Source organism: Drosophila sulfurigaster, chromosome 3 (assembly GCF_023558435.1).
Source record: "Drosophila sulfurigaster albostrigata strain 15112-1811.04 chromosome 3, ASM2355843v2, whole genome shotgun sequence".
NCBI lineage: Eukaryota > Metazoa > Arthropoda > Insecta > Diptera > Drosophilidae > Drosophila > Drosophila sulfurigaster.
In genome coordinates, this window is record NC_084883.1 from 51,298,014 (window position 1) to 51,319,449 (window position 21,436).

Genomic DNA, 21,436 nt, shown 5'->3' on the forward strand with positions numbered 1-21,436 from the left:
TAGTAAAGTCGCCCCAAGGGCAAATAACACACTGCCATGTTATAGCTGCACGCACCCAGAACGCTTTCTACGTTTTCATCCAAAATTTTGTATACGCAAATCACAATAAACAAAAAAAAAACAATACGAACAATTTATAACTCATTCGTTTTCATTTTTTTTATTAAGATAATGGTTAATATATTAAATATGTAACTAAAATTCATATAGATTTTAATTTTTATTTTATTTTATTCAGCATTTAACTTTTTTGGTTTGATTTATACTTGGATACTGGATATTTACATAAAAATTCGCTCGTGGTAAATTTATAATATCCATTAAAATTTACATGATTGAACCAGTTGTTAAGAACGAGTAAATAGCTTACGTATATCATTTGCAGAGGCTTGAGCTCGACACGTTGGACAATTCGGATTTCTTTCCAGGCATTCTCGTACACATGACTCGCCGAAAATGTGACCACATAACAACGCAACCATGCGATGTTCCGAAGAATTCCCAAGGATCCATACATATTGGGCAAGACTCGCTGAAATTAAGACGATCTCGGAGTTGAGCTGCTTCCTGCTCTTTCTCCAAGCATAATTTATCTTTGTCCTCCTGCACCTTCCGAAGGTCACTTATTTCTCGTAAATGACGTTCTTCTTGATCTTTGAGATTATCCATTAACTGTTGTCGCATATGAATAAGCTCAGCATTTTCCTGTCCGAACATTTCATTCTCTAGTTGGTGACATATTTTATCCTTTTCGTCCAGCTCCTTGCGAAGCTCATTCACTTCGAGCAAATGAAGTTCTTCTTGGCCTTTAAGTTCATCAAGTAATTGCTGTCGCATTTTAAGAAATTCAGGATTTTCCCGTACTTGTGACATCTCAATCTCCAATTGATAGCATATATTATCCTTTGCCTCTAGCTCTTTGCGAAGCTGTTTTACTTCTCGTAAATGAAGCTCCTCTTGACCTTTAAGATCGTCAAGCAATTGCTGTCGCATTAAAATAAATTCTGGGTGTTGTCGTACTTGGGATACCTCAAGTTTCAAATCTTGGCATATAATATCTTTCGCCTCTAGCTCTTTGCGAAGATCTTTTATTTCTCGCTCTAACTGATGACACATATTATTCTTTTCGTCCATCTCTTTACGATACTTATAAACTTCGTGCATTGAAATTTCTTCGTGATTTTGTCGATCGTCTGGCATTTGCTGTCGTTGGTTTGCCTCAGGTTCCTTTTGAATTTGCAGCTGATCTTCTTTATCGCCTTCATCTTTGCGAAGATTTTCAATATTTTTAAGCAAATCAGAAATTTTGAGCTCAAGCTGAGCATTTTTAATACTCATTGCTTCAGCTTCCTTTTGAATCTTTTCGAATTGCAGTTTACTCTCATCTTTGTTTTGTTTTAAATCGTCTAGCAATTGCTGATACTGGAAATTCTCAGGATTGTTGTTATTCTGCTTAACTTCCACATTAGCAACTCTATTCTCCAGTAGCCTAAGACCATCGTCCAATTTTACTGCCATCATATCTAAAATGCTTTTTTTCAGATCCTCCATTTTTTTAATTAACTGCGTTGTCAATAGTCACTGCAAGTAAAAATTAAAGTGTTTTGTAATGTTTAAATTTTTAAATCAATATGAATTTATATTACAATTCTTACATTCACAAGAGCTAAACACGCAATGCTCCTGACTCACTAAAAAGATTAGGGAATTCACTGGAAAAGCAGGAAATAGAGTTGCCATATTGGTCAAAAGAATATGGTAAAGCAGCAGTAAGGTCACACTAGTGAGAGTTTAATTCTCATTTAGCGACGAAGCCCTCCAGTGTGTACACAAAGAAATGTCTAGGTTTCGTACTTGTTGGTGGGAATCCCCATTCACGGTTCTACAAAAATATTAAACATTTGACCATAAAAGAAAGGTTTTTAAGGAATAAAGTAAAATTTACGATCAGTATTTCTGCATAATTTATGCGATTGGTAATTTTAATAAAATGATTATGTAGGAGAAATATGTAATTATATAGCTTTAGAATTATGAAATTTTGTTTATACGCACAATTTAATTCAATTGTGTTAATATAAAAAATTACTATTATCGCCGTTGTAAACTCTGTGTTCTCTATAGATTAATGAAAATATACCGATTATCTTGTCAAACTTGGTCATTGGTTTTACTGCATTGATAGTTGTTGAAAGTTCAATCAATAAATGAATGCGTCATAAGAAGCTAATGATATATATGTACATACATATGTAAATAGATAAGAAATTATTAATTGTTTATTGGCTCTTTTGTATTGTTAAAATTTACTACGCGTAGTACAAGCAGATTGAATAAATTATTAACGGGGAAATAGTTTACGAATATTACTTTCTGAAGCAGGAACTCGACATTCTGGACAATTTGAATTTCTTTGCAGGCATTGTCGTGCGCATGATTCACCGAAAAGGTGACCACATAACAACGCAACCATGCGATGTTCCGAAGAATTCCATGGCTCCAAACATATGGGACAAGACATGTTGAAGTTAAGACGATCTCGAAGTTGAGCTGCTTCCTGCTCTTTCTCCAAGCATAATTTATCTTTGTCCTCCTGCACCTTGCGAAGGTCACTTATTTCTCGTAAATGACGTTCTTCTTGATCTTTGAGATTATCCATTAATTGTTCTCGCATTTGAATAAACTCTGCATTTTCCTGCACTGCGAATACTTCATGCTCTAACTGATGGCATATTGTATCCTTAGCCTCCAGTTCCTTACGAAGCTTATTTACTTCGACCAAGTGAAGTTCTTCTTGACCTTCAAGTTCATCAAGTAATTGCTGGCGCATTTGAAGAAATTCAGGATTTTCTCGCACTTGAGACAATTTAAGCTCCAACAGTTGACAAAGGCTGTCTTTTGACTCCAGCTCCTTATGCTTCTCGTTTATTTCTAGTAAATGGCTTTCAAGACTTTTCTGCATCTCGAAGACTTCATTCGTTAACTGCTGACACATATTAACATTTATTTTCAGCTCCTTGCGAAGCTCTGTTACTTCTCGCAAATGATGTTCTTCTGCATCTTTAAGATTATTATCCTTTAATTCTAACTCCAAGCGAAGCTCTTTTACTTCTTGTAAATGACGTTCTTCTTGACTTTTTTGATCATTAAGTAATTGTTCTCGCATTTGAATAAAGTTTTTCCGCACATCGAAAACTTCATTTGTTAACTGATGACACTTAATATCATTTATTTTCATCTCCTTGCGAAACTCTTTTACTTCCTGTGAATGATGTTCTTTTTGACCTTTAAGATCATCAAGTAATTGCTGTCGCATTTTAATAAATTCAGGGTTTTCATGAACTTGGGATACCTTAAGTTCTAGCTCCTGGCATATATTATCCTTTGCCTCTAGCTCTTTGCGAAGCTCTTTTACTTCTCGTAAATGAAGCTCCTCTTGACCTTTAAGATCGTCAAGCAATTGCTGTCGCATTAAAATAAATTCCGGATTTTGTCGGACTTGGGATACTTCCAGTTCTAACTCATGGCATGTGTTATCTCTTACATCCACCTCCTCACGAAGTTTGTTTACTTCTCGTGAATGGCGTTCTTCTTGATCTTTAAGATTATTTTCTTTTGCTTTTAACTCTTCACGAAGCTCGTTTACGTATCGTAAATGACATTCTTCTCTACTTTTGAGGTCGTTAAGCAATTGCTTGCGCATTTGAATAAAATTTTTCCGCACAGTGAAAACTTCATTTGTTAACTTCCGATTTACATTATCATTTAATTTCAGCTGTGTGCGAAGATCTTTTACTTCTCGTGAATGACGTTCTTCGTGACTTTTAAGATCATAAAATGTTGGGTTTTCTCGAACTTGGGATATCTCAAGTTTTAACTGATTGCATATGTTATCCTTTTCTTCCAGCTCCTTACGAAGCTCTTTTACTTCGCTTAAATGAAGTTCCTCTTGGCCTTTGAGATCACCAAGTAATTGCAGAACAAATTGTGTTATTTTATGTTCTTGATTATCAGATGTGGCAGTCTGGCTGATAGCTTCCGTCTCCATGCGAATTTTATCTTCCTTGCTTTGTTTGACATCGGGTAGTAATTCCTGCAAATTTTCAGTCTGATTATTGTTTTGTTCTACTTTTAAATTAGCAGAACTGTTCTCCAGTTGCTTGCGCCCTTCAAGTAAATTTTCTGTCATTATAAGATCCTCATTTATTTCTGTGAAAAAGACAAAATTAAATTTTGTTTGCAATATTTTAATCAGATACACATTGAGTCTTACATTTCCAATAGCTAAAAAAGCAATGCTAATCACCCGAACGAATTCAGGGAATGTACTGAAAAAGCACAAAATATCAGCTGTGGTTGCCACATATGTCTGAGGCTAATGATCATATACATAGCAATAGGGTCACATTGGCGAATGCAATTCTCGCTGGGCAGCGCCACTGTTCCAGTGTGTACATAGTGCTTTAAAGTCTTGTAGCGATAAGAAGTTTATTAAGCTTCTGAATTTTAAGTGTTTTTAGTATTGAATAAATCACTTTTTGAATTAAAGAACAAGTTGGTTTAAGAATACGGACAATCTCTTTAAAATATTTTCTTTCTTGTATTTATATTTGGCTTCAAGAAACGCATCTTCGAGAGAATTATGCGTAAAGAGATTAGTGATGACTGACTCATTTGTGTTAATGCGGCAAGATTGTCGACAAAAAGTGTGGCCGATCAAAAGTAATTTAGAGTAGTCACAGGCAACGAATGGAAAGAATGAATAAACTTGTGTATTTATATTGTTATCATTAGATATACCATTATCAAATTATACACGAAAAAATGATGACTGATTCACCAATTAAAATTTGAATAAAATTAAAAGTCAATTTTTGATATATATTTATGTATATCTATTTGTATACAATAACTGATAAACTAATGTGTAAACTTTGGGCAGATTAAAATCGCGACTTTTGAGAGCGGCAAAATTGTGTAGGAAAAACACATAAGAACTAAGACATTACTTACCAGTTAAATGCATATATTTACCATTTGTATTTATAGTTAAGCACAATATCAAAAACAATTATTTCAATATTTTTATTTCAATAAAAACTTAGGCGCAATTAATTGTTGCACTTTTCATTTTTATTGTAGGGCAACACTGATCTGATTTAATGAAATAATTCAAATCTTGCTAGACGTGATACTAGTTTTAAAATGTTTGTTATTCTGAAAAAACTTGTTAAACATTATAAATTATATAAACAAACCGAAATTAACAAAAAATGCGAGCACTTTATATAAACTTCATTTCATATACAGTTTGATAGTTGCTGCAAAGAAAATAATCAACCTGAACCTATATATAAAAACAAAAAGATTACAATCTATTGTTGCTTAAGCACCATCAAAGGACTCGCGCTCGCCTTGCGATAGCGTCGATGTTTCCCAGTTAAGAGATCGTTCAATGGCCATTTTCCATTTCTCATAGCGCAGATTGCGTTCCGACGACTTCACTTTCGGTTTGATGGGCACACGCTTATCAGACTTGGAAAGCGGACCCTCCATGTTGTAATTCGGTTCCACAACCTTATAAGCAGCCATTGCAGCGCCCTGTTAAATACAAATACATTAAACACACATTAAGAACACAGTCGGAAGTAAATACTTACCAGCGCAGTGGTCTCGGAAATCTTGGCGCGTAGCACATGGATACCAACCAAGTCGGACTGCAGTTGCAGGAATAGATTGTTCACAGTCATACCGCCATCCACCATCAACTTTGCCAGCGGAATCTTGCAATCCTTGTGCATGGCATCGAGAATGTCGCGCACCTGGAAGCAAACAGCCTCGAGTGTGGCACGTACAATATGTTCACTGGTTGTCTCCTCGCTTAGGCCACAGATTACTCCACGAGCATCCTGATTCCAGTACGGGGCATAGAGGCCATTGAAAGCTGGCACAAAGTACACATCCAATGAATTGTCCACTGTGCTGGCCATCGCCTCAATCTGGCTGGTATTTTGAATGAGGCCAATATTATCGCGCAGCCAATTGAACGCTGCGCCCGCAATGGCAACGCTACCTTCCAGCGCATAGAACGGCGGTGCACTGCGTCCAATTTGGTAGCCAACGGTGGTCAGCAGTCCATGCGTCGAATGCACAATAGCCGGACCTGTATTGTAGAGCAAAAAACAGCCGGTGCCATAGGTGGCCTTGGCCTGACCCTTGGCTAGACATTGTTGACCCACCAAAGCTGCCTGCTGATCTCCTAGATCGGCTGTTATGGGAATGTCTTTCAGTATGCCTTCGGCAATGTCGCCATAGTGCTCAGCACTTGAACAGATCTCGGGCAGAATTTTGCGTGGCAGGCCAAAGAATTTAAGCAAATTGGGATCCCAATTCAAGGTCTCAATGTTCATGAGCATGGTGCGCGATGCATTCGTCACGTCTGTCTTATGGACGCCACCATGGACGCCGCCTGTTAATCTGTACATCAGCCAGGTGTCAATGGTGCCAAACATGGCAGTATCATCGTCCATGGCCTTCTTCACCGTGGGCATATTGTCGCGTAGCCATCGTAATTTGACACCGGAAAAGTAGGGGGAGATTGGTAGTCCACAGAGTGGACGTAAGTAGTTAATGTTGCGGGCATTGTTTGGTATTGTTTTGAGCAAATCCTCAACTGTGCTTCCAGTGCGATTGTCTAGCCAAATAATGGCATTGGCCAGCGGTTTGCCGGTCTTGCGATCCCAAATTACGGTCGACTCTCGTTGGTTCGTAATGCCAATAGCAACGATATCCTGCAAAAAAAAATATATATATTATTATATAAGTATATTGAACTTCTTAGTTGTTGACCTTAATCTGACCTAATTGAGTGTTCGAACGGTCAAATTTGCCGCGTAGATAAATTATTGTTTTATAAGGTGTGGCAACACTGTGCAGTTTAAGCACAGAAAACGTCATAATTAGTGCAGCAACTAATCACAATAAAAAGCTAAATTATTGATAACTAAAACCTATGCATATGAGTTGTTACAAAACTAAAAGAAAGAAAATAAATAAAAACTAAAATTAATTTGCATAAAAGCTTTGCGTCATTCATTTTTGCCTTTTGTACGAAAAGTGGTGTGTGGTAACATTGTTTGAAGCCTTACAGCGGAGCCCATAGAAAAAAAATTAATCCAGTTAATTACCGCAAACATTCAACTCACAAACATTGCTAATGGCTACATTAAAAAATTTAATATAAATCAATTTAAATATAAGCTCAGGTGTGGCAACATTGCTTTTGCACTTTTTCTCGTACGTTCCACAAATTGGAGTGTGGTAACACTGTACGGCGAGCGAAGTGTAGTAAACAAAACTAAAAAAAAGTCGGCTGATAAGAAACAGAGCCAAAACGACGTAACAAAAAATAGGCGTAGGCGACACTCAATTACCTTTTTCCTGTTTCATTTTCAAATGTCAAACACACTCAAAATTCTCAGTCGCAAAGTGGCCAGCTTCCTAAACAGCAGTCATCACCAGCATTATCAACAGCAATATCGCAGCATTATGTCAACTGGACAAACAGCGGCAATTGTGGCCGTTGGCCAAATGTGCGCAACCGACGACAAAGCCGCCAATCTGCGTCAAGTGGAGCAGCTGGTCCAACAAGCGAAAGCCAAACAAGCCAAATTACTTTTCCTACCCGAATGCTGTGACTTTGTGGCCAAGGAGAAGAGTCAACTCTTGACTATGGCCGAACCCCTAAACGGTGCACTTATGGCCAAGTATCGTGAGCTGGCCAAGTGCAATCAAATCTGGCTATCGCTGGGCGGTCTGCACGAGCTCAAGTGCTCCCCAGGTGGCGACGAACCCAACAAAATGTACAACGCACATGTGCTGCTCAACGATCAAGGTGATCTTGTGGGTGTCTATCGCAAGCTTCATCTGTTCGATGTGAAGACTCCGGAAATTACACTGATGGAATCCTCCTACGTCGAGGCGGGCAAGAGTCTGGAGCGTCCACTAGCAACACCAGCCGGTCGTCTGGGCCTGCAGATCTGTTATGATTTGCGCTTTGCGGAGACGGCCCTGCTGCTGCGCAAACTGGGCGCTCAACTGCTCTCCTATCCATCGGCCTTTACCTACAGCACAGGCAAGGCCCACTGGGAGCTGCTGCTGCGTGCGCGTGCCATAGAAACTCAGTGCTTTGTGATTGCCGCTGCTCAGCAGGGTTGGCACAATGCCAAGCGTCAATCTTGGGGCCATGCCATGATCGTCAGCCCGTGGGGCAAAGTGCTGGCCGACTGTGGCGAACAGGAGTTGGGCGTGGCCACCGCCGAGGTGGATCTCTCTACGCTGGACAAACTCTACCAGAGCATGCCGTGCTTTGAGCATCGACGCAACGATATCTACAGTTTGACTGCCTATAATTTAAAGATGCCCAACGAGGCGGACGGACAGGATCGTGCTTTTGCCGAGAATATTGTGGACAAGCGAACCATCTTCTATGAGTCGGAACACTGTTATGCCTTCACTAATCTGCGCTGCGTTGTTGAGGGTCATGTGCTGGTCTCCACCAAGCGTGTGACGCCACGACTCAACGGTCTCAATTGTGCCGAGATCACTGATCTGTTTGCCACCGTTTGCATGGTGCAGCGACTGCTGGAGCAGATCTATGGCACCACATCGGCTACGGTAACTGTACAGGATGGCGCCCAGGCTGGTCAGACGGTGCCTCATGTGCACTTTCATGTGATGCCACGTCGCACTGGCGACTTTGGGCACAACGATCAGATCTATGTGAAGCTGGATGATCGTGCCGAGAATTTGCCAGCGCGAACACTAGAGGAACGAATTGACGAGGCACAGAAGTATCGTGATTATCTGCAGGACGCGAGGAGTTAACCTACACCTTTAATTTTAATAGATACATATGTGTGAGGCTTTTATGTAAATATGATTCTGGCAGTAAAGAGCTCTTAACAATGGACACGAATGGAGTATAATATATCTTAAATATTAGTGATTTTAGTATTGTGGGAAGGCATGAGGCAAGAAGATGGGGTCATGTGCAATCGTATAAACTATATATTTACTCGTTCACTAAGTCTAAGAATATCTGTGGGTTTCTACACTCACTTAAATTGTGGATGTCATAAAATAAATAGAAATTTAAAACTACTCGAAAATTGTATGAGGATTCATTAGGAAGTTTTTTTTTTTAAAATATCAATACAAACCAAAATATCCACATTAGACGGTAGAATATTTCTTATGGACTATAAGAACTAACAGTTTTATCTGACTTTTACTCTTTTACATATAATTTCATTTATACATATAATTTTGTTTATACATAAAAACAAAAAATTAATTTACATGGGACTCATTGGAATTTTACCAGACACTCATAATCAAGCTATTTTTAAAATAAAAAAAACGAGCAATAATTTTTCGGTTATAGGGTATGGGTATGGGAGTTTTCGCTGTACTATTTATCTTAAAACATCTATATATAATAAATAACCTATCACAAAGAATCATCAATAGATCACGATCAAAAAAGCATGCCCTACATCTTATCAGAAGCTGTAGGGCCATAAAATGAATTATGATTACAATACAACTGTATGTAAGGTATCTATCAGTCGATCACGGTCGCTATTTTAAACGAAGGGGTATTTTGTATAATGCCTCTCTCTATCGCTCACCTTGACTTTGCCGCCTAGAGCACGAAGCTTGCGACATGCGTTTTCGATGCACTCGTTAACCGTGTTGATAATCACTTCGGGATCCTGTTCACACCATCCCTCCTTGGCGAAGATGGACGGCACCTCAATCTGATGGAAGCAGACGACATCGTCGGTGCCCGCCTTGAAGATCATGAAGCGAGCCGATGTGGTGCCCTCATCTATGGCGCCAACATATGGACCCTCCAGCTGGTAATCCATTTCGCTTAATTATTTATTGTGTTGTGTAATTACGTATGCACCACAAAATTTGAAAGGGAAGCGTGAAAAAGTTTTGCGTTAAGTCTCCGGTAATATGAGCGAATTACTGATCGATGTTTATTGGGGCCGACATAGCTATTAGTTGCTGTCGCGGAAACAGTTGCGATAACAGAGATAAGGCCCAGCCCCTCTGGCTCGAAAGCTCTTGACGTGTACTCTGTCCCCAGTTGTTTGCTGTTGTTGTTGTTATTGCACACAAACTTGTTTTCTTAACGTAAATAAATATGTAATTTGTTGCGAATGATTGTGCGAAAACGGAGAGTAAAAATAAATAATAATGCGGTAATGCAATCGTGATGTTGTTGTACACTACACTCTGTGAGGTCATATGGACTGCAAATTTATGATTATTCTTTTAATAATTTCGACACTTCTAATTTAACACATGCTATTAACAAAATATTTAATTTATTTTCCTTAAAATGAGGATATTTAACAATCCTTACAATTTGACAGCACTGTTTTGTCAGTGTGTACCCATTGCTTGATGCATCAGCTGTAAGTGCAACGCATACGGTCACACTGCCAACTATTTAACTGGCCGGCCTAATGTCGGGCAATTTTTGTAAAAGTCCTAAAGAATCAAAAAAATTATGTCTATCACATCTTCCATATCGGAAGCACACTGTGCAGGACTTCGTGATCTGTTGGTCAACGAAAAAAATACTCCTGTGCTGCTGCAGCTAGCGAGAAGCATTACAAAAAACGTGTGCACTATCGAAGATGCCGAGGGTAAAACAAATTAAGCATCAAAACAATAACAAACAAAATGCTTAATCTTCCTTTTTATTTGGCATTGCAGAGGCGCTTGGGTACGTCACGGCGCATTTGGAGGATATACACAAGGTACTACACAAGCGTCACATTACCAGAGATCTGCTTTTTAAGTACTTGCACACAAGACTGCCGGGTACATCGACCGATTTCACTAAAGCGGATCTGGTTATGAGAGTCATTCAGTATTGGGATAAACAAATTACAACAGAATCAGTTGCCAAGCAAACTTCAATAACAACAATAGAACGTATAGAGCTAACTGAGCAGGATTATCCCATAAATTTGATGGCTCGCAAATTTGGTGAATGGTTCTTCGAGAAGTTCAATGCCAACGATCTGAACCAATCGGATTTATGGAGCGATTCCGTATTGCAGCTTAGTGTGATTGCTGATGACGGCACTAGTGACGTTGAGTGCTCAACAGCCGAAGAGGTTATCGCCTCATTATTCAGTGCTAAGGATCAATTTGGTTTCTATTTCAATCCGAACTTAACACACACGGGCGTCCAAGGACGCATCGATGTCTATGGCCATGTTGTGGTGCTCTGTTGCGGCACTTTGCACACAGGGGACAGATCTGTGGGCGTCTTTGAGTGTGCGTTTGGTCTGCTGCGTGATCCAAATGCTGACAACAACTGGAAACCCAAGAAGTTCAAGTGGTCGCTGCGCAGTGAACTGACTCCACCAGAACTGCATACACTCAACTCCAGCGAATCCTTGCAGACGGCACTGGCTTTGCCAACACCCAACGATACACTGGACTAACTCTACGAAGGAGGAACTGTTGTGAAGGCAGCTACAAGGCTCGTCATATATAAGTTAATATTTATTTTGCTTAAATATAAAACTAGTCTGTTAAATAGGAGTCTATATAACCCAGATACCAATAAGTCTGTTTCAATTGTCATAAATTACATGTTACATTTAAAGTTTTTTTAATACATTAATGTATCGGATATATGTTAAACAAGAATGTATTCTGAAATCGTTTAAGTTTAATTAGAAAATATAAGCTATTGTATTGAAATAATAAAATAAAAAGTTGACTTTGTATTAAACACCCGAAAACCAATCAAAAATATTCGAAACTCGTTTCTAGAAGTCTTGTCCTTGTAGACTTAGACCAAAAGAGCATGACAGTAATCTCTACTGTTGAGGAAGAACGTATCCCTCGGTCACCACATTTTCATATTCATTTCATTTGCTTTTCTTCAACGATATTTAAAAATTGTGAGTGGACAAAGACAAGAAACGAACATAAATCGATTGAAATAAAGATAAATATTATATATAGCGGAAAGATCGTATAATAATATGCTGTCCAATTTACTTTTTAAGCATTTTTTTTGTAGATACATTCTCAAACATAATTTCAATACTTTTAATAACTCATTGAAACAGACTATATGGATATTGTTAGTCATGGGAAAATACTTTACCTGATTTGCTTTTGCTTTGCTTTTTCAAGTTTGTTCAAGCTCTTCCCGGTTACCTATTGAGAAATACAATAAGGATGCTAAGTAAATCACGCGATTTGATCAGATCATACAACTTACGCCCCGACGTGGGAATGTCTCAAGTTTCAAGACGCGCGCGCACTTTTCCACAAGGCATTTTCGCCAAGTAGCTGCAAGTTCAGAGAAAATAACAGCATTAAATGTTGTGATTTTTGATCGAATCAGGGTAGGAAAAGTAAATGATAAACGAAAAAAAGAAAATAAATAAATATACATATAGGAAAACTGGCGCTGATAGCATTGGGTTATTATTAACTGATTTTGCACCCAAAAATAAATTATTACCAGTTGGTTCAACTGCTCTGAACTGTCGTGGCTGCTCCGCATGGACGTGATCATTATTGGATCAATTGCAGTTCCACTGAAATGGTATTGAATATTAATAACAATTTCTCCAGTCAAGGCATACTCTATAGATGTTCTATTATATATATTGTATGTGTGTGTGAGTGTGTGGTTTGAAAGAGTGTGTGTGTGATAATAAATTGGTATGTGGGAGTTTCTTTTTTTTACATTCATGCATATATATAGATAGTATATATTGTATTAAAAGTATTATACTTAGTTTGTAAGCGCACGCACACACATAACAATCTTATTCGCTTATGACAATTCGCTTCACAACAAAAACCACTTGAACTTATATACATTGTCAGCATATATATATCATATTTGTATATATAGTAATTGTAGTTTATATATTCTTTTTTTTGTTTGTTTATATATGTTTTTGGGGTGAGAGTGGTATTTGGAGTTTGATGAAGTTTTTCTTTTTTTGTTTTGTTTTGCTTTTTTTTTTAATAACGATAACTTTTTAACTAATATCGCTAACGAAAGTTCTTACTGTCTAGGAAATATTGAATTACGTTTATTCTGTTGTCTCATCTACATTTTCTCCTGTATAAATGGATGCATTAGCGCCTGATTTAGCGAAATACGCTTGCCCGGATCAAGAGCAAACATATTCTCCAGCAGATCTTTCAGTTGTGTCACCTTTCGGTGCTGATCATCGGGCAGATTCTGATCGGCAATCAGTTCCTGCTGTAGATTGCGGCTTGGCTTGACAACGGGCATTACCACAATCTTTTCCTGCAAAACATAGTTGGTTTAAAGGGATTATCTCATCGATCATTTGAGGTCTACTTACCCGCTCGGTTAGTTTGTCAATTTCATGATAGAGGAAATTGCAGCTTTGATCAAAATGCTGCTCTCTAAACTGACCCTTGCGCACAATACGATTGGGTATTTTACCCTTGACATCCATGAAGAACTTGAGCATCTGATTATTGCTTTTGCCACTGTACAATATCTTGCCCGTGTACAGCTCATAGATGGTACAACCAGCCGACCACGTATCAATTCCATAGTCATATGGTATGCCCAATATAATCTCGGGTGCACGATAGAAACGTGACACCAAATACGGTGTAATTTCATTTTCACTGATGCCCGACGCAGAGCCAAAATCGCAAAGTTTCAATATGAGATTATTCTCATTGACCAGAATATTATCGGGCTTAATATCCGCATGCAGAATGCCCGTTTTCTTCAGCAGCTTGAGGGCCAAAAACAATTGTTGTGTGTAGCTGCGCACTGCCTTGATGTGAAGTCCCACATTCTTGCCATACTTTTTAAGTACCTCACGCAAATTCATTGCCAACGGCTCGAATACCATGCAGAGATGCTTAAGAGATGGAATGAAAAGTTGTAGTAGTTTATTTATAAAATGTATATGAATACGCACCTGTTTGTGAAAGAAGTGGCGATACAGACGCAGACAGTGAAAACGATCGTCGGGATCGGCATCGTTCAGTTTCTTCAGTACTTCCAGTTCACGTAGACCAGTTTTGTGCCTGTTGAAAGAAAGGGTAGGTTTAGCATATGTAGATGAGGTTAATGCACCCATTCAACAACCACTTACATGATCTCGTTGTTGCGTATGATTTTGATGGCAACATTGGCGGCACCACGAGCTTGATCGCGACCACGCACCACATTACTGAAGACACCCTGTCCGGTATAGCCGCTGACAAGATAGCGATTGTCGAGCACCTCGCCAATGCGCACACGATAATAACCCTCAGCATCGTCCCAATTGTCCGTCAAGGCGGGATTCTCGTTTTGATGCTTGTTCTGCACAATTGTGCTGGGTGACTGTGGGAAATGAAAAGAGTTGAAGTTTTAACAACGGTTTCTTGTTGATTTGTGCGTTTAGGCGTGACATTTACAAGCCTGCGACTCACATCAAAATTGGAATCCACATCCTGATCGGCAAACATATCCCAATCGTTGCGTTTCTCCTTGACAGCGCTGTTCTTGGCTGCATTGAGCTGTGGCTCCTCCTCTTCTTCCTCCACCTTATCCCTAAGCGTTGGCGTTGGTGTCCGCTGCGAGCGATCGACTCGCGATGACACTGGCGATGTGCTTCTCGACTCGTAGGAATTAGATTTGCGTGGCGTTGGACTTGTAGTACGCGACTCTTGATCATTGCTGCCCAGTTTCTGCATGTAAGCACAGTTAAATATAGGGAGTTCAACATGATTTTAGATTTGATATAAATACCTTCAGCAGCTCCTCGCGTTGTTTGCGTCGTAGCTCAATAATGCGCTCCTCGTCATCGTCATCCTCATTAATGTCAATGTCAAAGCTTTCATTTTCCTCGTCGCTGCTCTCTTTATCGTGCTGCTTCTGCCCCTCACTAAGCGAGCCTTTGTAGCGATCACGCTCTCCAGCGCCCACGCCATTGCCCGAGCCACGTGCTCCACGCCCAGCACCACCACGAGCAGCGCCACGCTCTCCATCACGATCCTGCTCCAGTTGACGCTCGCGCTCGCGTCGCCTATCAGATTCAAACTTACTGCGGCTATGCGAACGCGGTCGGTTCCAACGATCGCGTTCCCGTTCCCGCTCTCGTTCACGCTCCCTGGGCCGTCCGCCACGCTGCTCCGCTGGCTGACGATTGTGTTCTCTGTCGCTGGGTCGTCTGTCACGTTCGCGGCTTTGCTCGCGTCTCTCGCGCTGCTTGTCGCGATTGATCTCCTGTCGCAAATCCTCCATATTGCGATTGTACTCTTGATGATGGCGCCGCTGGTCACCGCGATTATGCTGCTGCTGCTCCAGACGACGGCGTGGTGTGCGACTGCGTTGTTCGCGAGGCATACGCTCACGGGAGCGTCGTTCACGTCCCGCATCTCGATGATTACGACTGCTGGCTGCAGCTGTTGGCGGTTCATCGCGTGTACGGCTTCGGGGATGGGCAGAGGCGGGTAGGGAGTGGGGCGGCGGCGAGGCATGACGTCGTCGCTTGTCCGGTGTGGGCGAAGGTGTGCGCTGGCCACCGCTAGAATCATCCAATAATATAACATCGGATTCGTTTGAGTTATGGATGTTAGTTTGTTGATTATTAACATGTTTACTAGTTGCAGTTGCCAGCGGTGCTGCAGACTGCGCGCAGGAGTTGGTGGAGGAATTTAGCCTGCGCTTCGACGGCGCCTCACTAGCTGCCAATTTGGTCTGCGGATGATGCTGCTCCCTTGGCTGTTGTTGCTGTCGGCGACGCTCGCCGTTGTCCTCGTCACGTGAGTTGCGTTTGACCAACACCGAATTGGAGCGAGATTCATCGCACTCGGTGTCGGACATGTAGGCGCCCAGACGTGCCTGTAACAGAGCCTTTTGCTTCATCAGTTCCTCCAGATTGAGCTCATCCTCCAGTTTGGGGTCTATGACCGGACTAACCACATCCATGGGACTGCACACAAAACGCGCATTAATTTCTAGTGCATATACATGGATTATAGCAATACTTACACTTCACTTTCGCTACCAGAGCTAGCCACCTCTAACACGGGCACAGTCATCACTTTGTTCTGTATGGTCTTGGTGATCTCCTCGACTAGACTGCATGGATCCGTTTGCATATTAGGCTTTATGATACGGAAATCACCACCATTTTTCTGCATTATTTCAGTAAATTTACTGCTAAGACTTTGACTTTGACTGCTGGAGTTTCGTTGTTTGTTGTCGGATGCATTGGAGGATTCGCTATGATGACGATGGCGCTTCTTTGATTTCTTGTGCTTCTTGTGCACTTTATTGTCGGCAGAGGATGACTTCTTATGTTTCTTATGCTTTTTCGACTTTTTATGCTTGGCACTGCGACGTTCCTCTGCCTCACTGTTGTCGCTGGAGTCGTAACTGCTCCCCAATAAAAAGAGCCACAAATTAATATACACACACAACACACATACACACACACACAGCTACATAACCTCACAAAGCTCTACTCTGCAAGTTTTGTAGTTCTTTTTTTTGTGCGTTTCGTTTTGGTTTCCCTTCGAACTCACCTTTTCTCGTCGCTTGTCATTTTTAAGAGTTGGGTGCCAATGGCTTGCACGTGCACTCGTTTTGTATTAATTATAGTTTTAATTAATATTTTTTGGTGCTCAAATTTTTTACATCTCCCTACTTATACGTTTGTTTGTAATCACTTTAGTGGTGGAGAAACATCGATAGCACTCTCGTTTGCAGCGATAGATGATGCGTGAACCCTAGATTGGTATATGAATGACAGTAGCTTGAAGCTCGAAGAATATCGAAAAGGCAATTTTCATTCGTTAAATCGTCGTTTACACCAACACAGTGCTAAATTGTAATATTTATTTTTAAAATATCTACCCTATCGATAAAGGCTATGAATACATGAACACGACCGATATCTGCAAGTTTGAACTTTGCCCACCCCTATCGCTGTATTCAAACGAATCCGCAAATATTTTCTTATTGGCTTTCTTAATGCAGCAAATATTGTAAATGAATATTATTCAGTCAATTTTAAATAGTTCGTTATATTAAAAAAGGGTGTCAGTTTATTTTTGTAATTGTTTTTAAGAATAATATGTTACCCAATAATTATATTCGTATTGGCTCGTTAACTAATCAGCTTTATTTCACACTTCAGCTGTTAGTGTTCTCAAGGTTGCCACCCTTTGAGCCAAAAGTACTAGAATCAGCTGTGCACACTGGTGCAAAACTGGGCAGAAGTTCAACAAACTCGGCACTGCTGATGAAGCAAAAACACATTTTGTTTGGTTGCAATAAGCAAATTAAATAATATAAGTGAAAACCACTTAACTTAATGTGGGGAATAAGAATTCAATACGTATTCCCTGTATTTGATCACCACGTGCAAGGTGCCATTGAGATTAGCTGGATTAATGCTCGCCAAACTAATTAATCGCTGTGCGCAACGTTTAATCCAACAACAAATACGTTTCTCTGCATTCTCAACCCGCTCCCAACGCAAATCCTTCGACATGGATAAAGTTTATCTCCGCAATGCCCAAGACACGCAGGAACTTCACATCACTTTTCGTTATGCTAACGAAGCGCTCAAAGTTGATCGTGACTTTAATTTCTGTCGCCGCATGGACGAATGCATCGATGAGGCCTTGATCCGGATACGCAATAACATTGAGAAGGAGGTGAACAAACGCAGCAAAAAGAAATCCAAGAAATCTGAGGAAGCAGTGCCAACTGCTCCACAGACTCAAGAGGAGATTGTGGTTGCAGTGCATCGCAAGGATTGCGTGGAGAGCATTGCTGGCATTACATTCAACGAACTGTTGTCGGACATATCGCAAGGACTTGAGCTGCGTGTGATAGACAAGTCACTGGACATTGTGTTCAATCAGCCATGGGTTGCTGGTCTTCAATTACCCAGCTCCATAATGGCTGGGTTTCTCGTGTATCCCCTCAAGCTGCAACTGCAGTTTGCCACGCGACAGCATTCCAAAGCACAATGGTACAAGACGCTGAAGCCCAACTCGACTAAAGCGGAGTGGACACCTTGCAGCGAGGGATTGATTTACCAGCTGACTGAGGAAGACATTGATTACTATCTAAAGCTGGTGGTGACACCTGGCAATGAACATGGCGTCTATGGGCCACCTGTTGAGTACGTAACCACATCCCCTGTGCAGGCAGGACCACAAAATTGTCCCTACGAACTACGCCAGCAATATACTAAAAAGCCACTCAGCAATCCTGCAGAGATTCGTGTGGTCAGCTACAATCTGCTGGCAGATTTGTATGCGGATGGCGACTATGCGCGGAAGACGCTCTTTCCCTATTGTGCGCCAGCAAACTTGAAGATTGATTATCGCAAGCAGCTATTCATCAAGGAATTAATTGGCTACAATGCGGATTTGTTGTGTCTGCAGGAGGTGGACATTAAGATCTTTGATTACGATTTGCAGCCAGTGCTTGCCGAAGATTTCCAAGGCATCATGACACCCAAAGGCAAAGTGGCCGAGGGCATCGCTTTGTTCTATCGCACATCACGGTTTGAATTGTTAAACACTTATGTTCTGCACTTGGGTGACAACATCAGCAGTCTGCCCATCTTTGCACCGCTCTGGCAGAAGATTAAGCATAACGAGCAGTTGGCGAGTCGCATCTGTGATCGATCCACAACGCTGCAGTTGTGTTTGTTCCAGCTGAAGGGAACTAAACGTTATGTGATGGTCGCGAATACACATTTGTATTTCCATCCCGATGCCGATCACATCCGTTTACTGCAGATTGGATTCTCGCTGATCTTTGTGGAACACATCTACAAGCAGGCCATCAAAGAGCACGGCATAACAGATCCCCAAAATATTGGTCTCATATTTTGTGGCGATTTTAATAGCGTGCCTGAATGCGGCATTTATAAATTGATGACGGAACAGTTTGTCGATAGCAACTTTGTGGACTGGAGCAGCAATCAGGAGGAGGCGGTCAAGGATGTGGAGTTGCGACAATCATTTAAAATGGTCTCGGCCTGCGGCACGCCAGAGTTTACCAACTACACAACGCTCTTCGCAGCCTGCTTGGATTATATATTCTACCAAAGCGACTCCTTTGACTTGCTGCAATCGGTGCCGCTGCCATCGGTCGAGGAGCTGAGTGCCAATGAAGCTATACCTTCGGTTACTTTTCCATCAGATCATGTTTCACTGGTGGCTGATCTTAAATTTAAGTCAAGCAATTGATTGCTAACTTTGTCGCAATTTTACTTAACTCTCACAATGCACAAATATATAGAAAATATAATTCTACAACGTAGTTTACGATAATTGATTGTGCAATAAGATGGGGCTTACCTTTAAGATGAATTGAAAATGAAAACTAGAACAAGCATTTCAACCCGTGCTCAACAAATAGTCTCTAGTTAATATACAAACTGAATATATAGAGTTGTATTTTAATTGTTCTGTTTTGTACATGATTTAACTGGCCACAGCCACTTCGTCGTGATCATCCTTTTCAATGCTCAGCTCTAGCACAGCATCTTCATCAACAGACATGGAAATGGGTTCCTTGGAGTTTTCTGTTGATGCCGAGTTTTCTTTGACATTGCCACGATTGCTATCAAATTTGGTGGGGCTCATGCTGTTGAGCTCATCGTCGTCTTCGTCGCTCACCTCCATGATGCCATTATTGTCATTGTTTACGGATGCGGCATCGCTTTCACTGGACGATGACGACGATCCTGAGCTGTTTGCATCTTCTAGTTGCTGCTCCAATTCATGTATTGTGTACATGAGTAGAGTGAAATCGTTGCGACGTTTCTCAAATTTGTGCTCCATCTTTAACTTCTTCTGCGTCAATTTATCAATCTCCTTTTTGATGGTTTCAATTTGTTTCTCGGTGCCTTTGCGGTCCGGTTGCTCCTCAATAAGAGAGGCGAGCAAATCGTACTCCATTTTATTCTTGCGTATTTCCTTGGCCACGATCAGTTCTTTTTTACTGCCTTCAATCTCCTCCTTGGCCATTTCAATGCTTTCCTTGTGCTTTTCAGCCAGTTTGCTGTAGTTTTCCTGCTCCTCCTTGATCATATTTAGGGTGTGAACATTTTTCATAGCAGCAAATTGACATTGGGCCAATTGAGCCATAAGGCGATCGTACATTATTTGGCTGCAACTCACAATTGTTAGCTATTGTGTGTTTATTATTGCTAATTTACTTACTTGGTTTCTGGGGAATCATTTTTGGAGTTGGCCCATTTCAGAAACTGCTTCAATAGCATGTTGAGCCTGCGGTCTTCGCCTGTGCCATCGCCGTCAATCAGCAGTCGTTGTTTTATAATTTCCTCTATTAAAATACGTTAGTAGAATGGAAATAATAGTGTTTAAGTTACAAATTAATTGTTTACCGTCGTTCATTGCTAACAATAATTCTTTATGAATTGTAAACAAAACACCGGCTGCTGTAATCGATACAAAAGTATTTGTAGTTATCGATAAGAGACATCCCGACTGCCACAACAAAGCGAACGAAGTTAAAGGTAAGCCTTTAAAATTAGTTAATTTGTTTGTAATTATCAAAAATAAAAATAAAAGGACAACACAAATTGAATTAAGCAGAAAATATGCATTTAATATTAGTAGCAACAAATTAAACCAAGGTGGCAACCTTCTGGAATGCAAACGTTTGCGGTAGCTTATCGATAAATTGTAAACATTCGCATGTGTTTAGCTGCTTCTGCATTTATTTAGTAGAAATTGTTTGTTTAATTTTCGAAAAATGACTGCCGTACCGCCGCCCGCAAATATCTCCACGCTTATGCCATTAGGTAAGCAGTTAAGCATTAATTCAAAGTATCTTGTAACTTCAACAATAAATGCTACCGGCAGAATTGGTGGACAAATGCATTGGCTCTAGAATTCACATTATCATGAAGAATGACAAGGAAATGGTGGGAACTCTTTTGGGATTCGATGATTTCGTCAACATGCTGCTGGACGATGTTACGGAATACGAAAACACGCCTGATGGACGCCGCATCACCAAATTGGATCAGATTCTGCTCAATGGCAACAACATAACAATGGTGGGTTCGCAATGAAATCAGCGTATAAGTTTCTTGTATAAATATAAACAATTTCCTTGCAGTTGGTGCCTGGCGGCGAGCTGGCCGAATAAGAACAATTTTCCATACATACATTGTAAGCTTTTAATAAAAACATTTTGGAAATAAAAAACATATGTAGACTTTTGTTAAAGATTGCCAGTGGTTGCGATGTTAATTAGGTGGCAACACCGCGCATGCGCTTTTCAATATTGAGCGCGCGTTTTTACTATGCAACGGCCAACAGTCAACATGTGCCA

At 40.5% G+C, this 21,436-nt stretch overlaps 8 protein-coding genes across 10 annotated transcripts; 4 read left to right on the forward strand and 4 right to left on the reverse strand.

The window, feature by feature from the left end:
* Positions 1-1,241: 1,241 nt before the first annotated feature.
* On the reverse strand, positions 1,242-5,127 carry LOC133843014 (trichohyalin-like). Of its 2 annotated transcripts, none has more exons than XM_062276362.1 (3): positions 5,014-5,127; positions 1,656-4,209; positions 1,242-1,581 (listed from the first exon to the last, which is right to left on the reverse strand). In XM_062276362.1, exons 1-2 carry the CDS (start codon positions 5,024-5,026, stop codon positions 2,342-2,344), a joined length of 1,881 nt encoding a protein of 626 aa, XP_062132346.1. In that variant the 5' UTR covers positions 5,027-5,127; the 3' UTR covers positions 1,242-1,581; positions 1,656-2,341. The 2 variants fall into 2 exon arrangements, with proteins under 2 accessions (XP_062132346.1, XP_062132347.1); XM_062276363.1 differs by lacking the exon at positions 5,014-5,127 and adding an exon at positions 4,274-4,634.
* Positions 5,128-5,195: 68 nt separating this feature from the next.
* LOC133843018 (glycerol kinase-like) lies at positions 5,196-10,391 on the reverse strand. The gene is made up of 3 exons (XM_062276370.1): positions 9,693-10,391; positions 5,661-6,791; positions 5,196-5,601 (listed from the first exon to the last, which is right to left on the reverse strand). Exons 1-3 carry the CDS (start codon positions 9,930-9,932, stop codon positions 5,386-5,388), a joined length of 1,587 nt encoding a protein of 528 aa, XP_062132354.1. The 5' UTR covers positions 9,933-10,391; the 3' UTR covers positions 5,196-5,385.
* LOC133843019 (nitrilase and fragile histidine triad fusion protein NitFhit) lies at positions 7,369-8,971 on the forward strand. Its single transcript, XM_062276371.1, has one exon. It carries the CDS (start codon positions 7,456-7,458, stop codon positions 8,884-8,886), a length of 1,431 nt encoding a protein of 476 aa, XP_062132355.1. The 5' UTR covers positions 7,369-7,455; the 3' UTR covers positions 8,887-8,971.
* A 92-nt stretch (positions 10,392-10,483) lies between the features above and the next one.
* On the forward strand, positions 10,484-11,937 carry LOC133843021 (uncharacterized protein C3orf38 homolog). The gene is made up of 2 exons (XM_062276374.1): positions 10,484-10,724; positions 10,795-11,937. Exons 1-2 carry the CDS (start codon positions 10,586-10,588, stop codon positions 11,532-11,534), a joined length of 879 nt encoding a protein of 292 aa, XP_062132358.1. The 5' UTR covers positions 10,484-10,585; the 3' UTR covers positions 11,535-11,937.
* A 182-nt stretch (positions 11,938-12,119) lies between these two features.
* LOC133843012 (serine/threonine-protein kinase PRP4 homolog) lies at positions 12,120-16,791 on the reverse strand. 2 transcript variants are annotated; one of them, XR_009894464.1, is made up of 11 exons: positions 16,630-16,791; positions 16,094-16,480; positions 14,849-16,034; positions 14,530-14,787; positions 14,208-14,440; positions 14,031-14,139; positions 13,434-13,970; positions 13,153-13,375; positions 12,572-12,647; positions 12,326-12,396; positions 12,120-12,261 (listed from the first exon to the last, which is right to left on the reverse strand). XR_009894464.1 is itself a non-coding variant. In XM_062276359.1 (8 exons), exons 1-8 carry the CDS (start codon positions 16,647-16,649, stop codon positions 13,172-13,174), a joined length of 2,934 nt encoding a protein of 977 aa, XP_062132343.1. In that variant the 5' UTR covers positions 16,650-16,791; the 3' UTR covers positions 13,032-13,171. The 2 variants fall into 2 exon arrangements, 1 of the variants encoding a protein (XP_062132343.1); XM_062276359.1 differs by lacking the exons at positions 12,120-12,261; positions 12,326-12,396; positions 12,572-12,647 and having other exon boundaries at positions 13,032-13,375.
* Positions 16,792-17,263: 472 nt separating this feature from the next.
* Positions 17,264-19,383, forward strand: LOC133843015 (2',5'-phosphodiesterase 12). Its single transcript, XM_062276364.1, has one exon. The coding sequence runs from the start codon at positions 17,500-17,502 to the stop codon at positions 19,315-19,317; it is 1,818 nt and encodes a 605-aa protein (XP_062132348.1). The 5' UTR covers positions 17,264-17,499; the 3' UTR covers positions 19,318-19,383.
* Positions 19,384-19,496: 113 nt separating this feature from the next.
* On the reverse strand, positions 19,497-20,608 carry LOC133843024 (THO complex protein 7). The gene is made up of 3 exons (XM_062276377.1): positions 20,481-20,608; positions 20,296-20,419; positions 19,497-20,242 (listed from the first exon to the last, which is right to left on the reverse strand). Exons 1-3 carry the CDS (start codon positions 20,488-20,490, stop codon positions 19,555-19,557), a joined length of 822 nt encoding a protein of 273 aa, XP_062132361.1. The 5' UTR covers positions 20,491-20,608; the 3' UTR covers positions 19,497-19,554.
* Positions 20,609-20,714: 106 nt separating this feature from the next.
* Positions 20,715-21,309, forward strand: LOC133843025 (U6 snRNA-associated Sm-like protein LSm5). Its single transcript, XM_062276378.1, has 3 exons — positions 20,715-20,900; positions 20,962-21,158; positions 21,221-21,309. Exons 1-3 carry the CDS (start codon positions 20,852-20,854, stop codon positions 21,248-21,250), a joined length of 276 nt encoding a protein of 91 aa, XP_062132362.1. The 5' UTR covers positions 20,715-20,851; the 3' UTR covers positions 21,251-21,309.
* Positions 21,310-21,436: the final 127 nt, after the last annotated feature.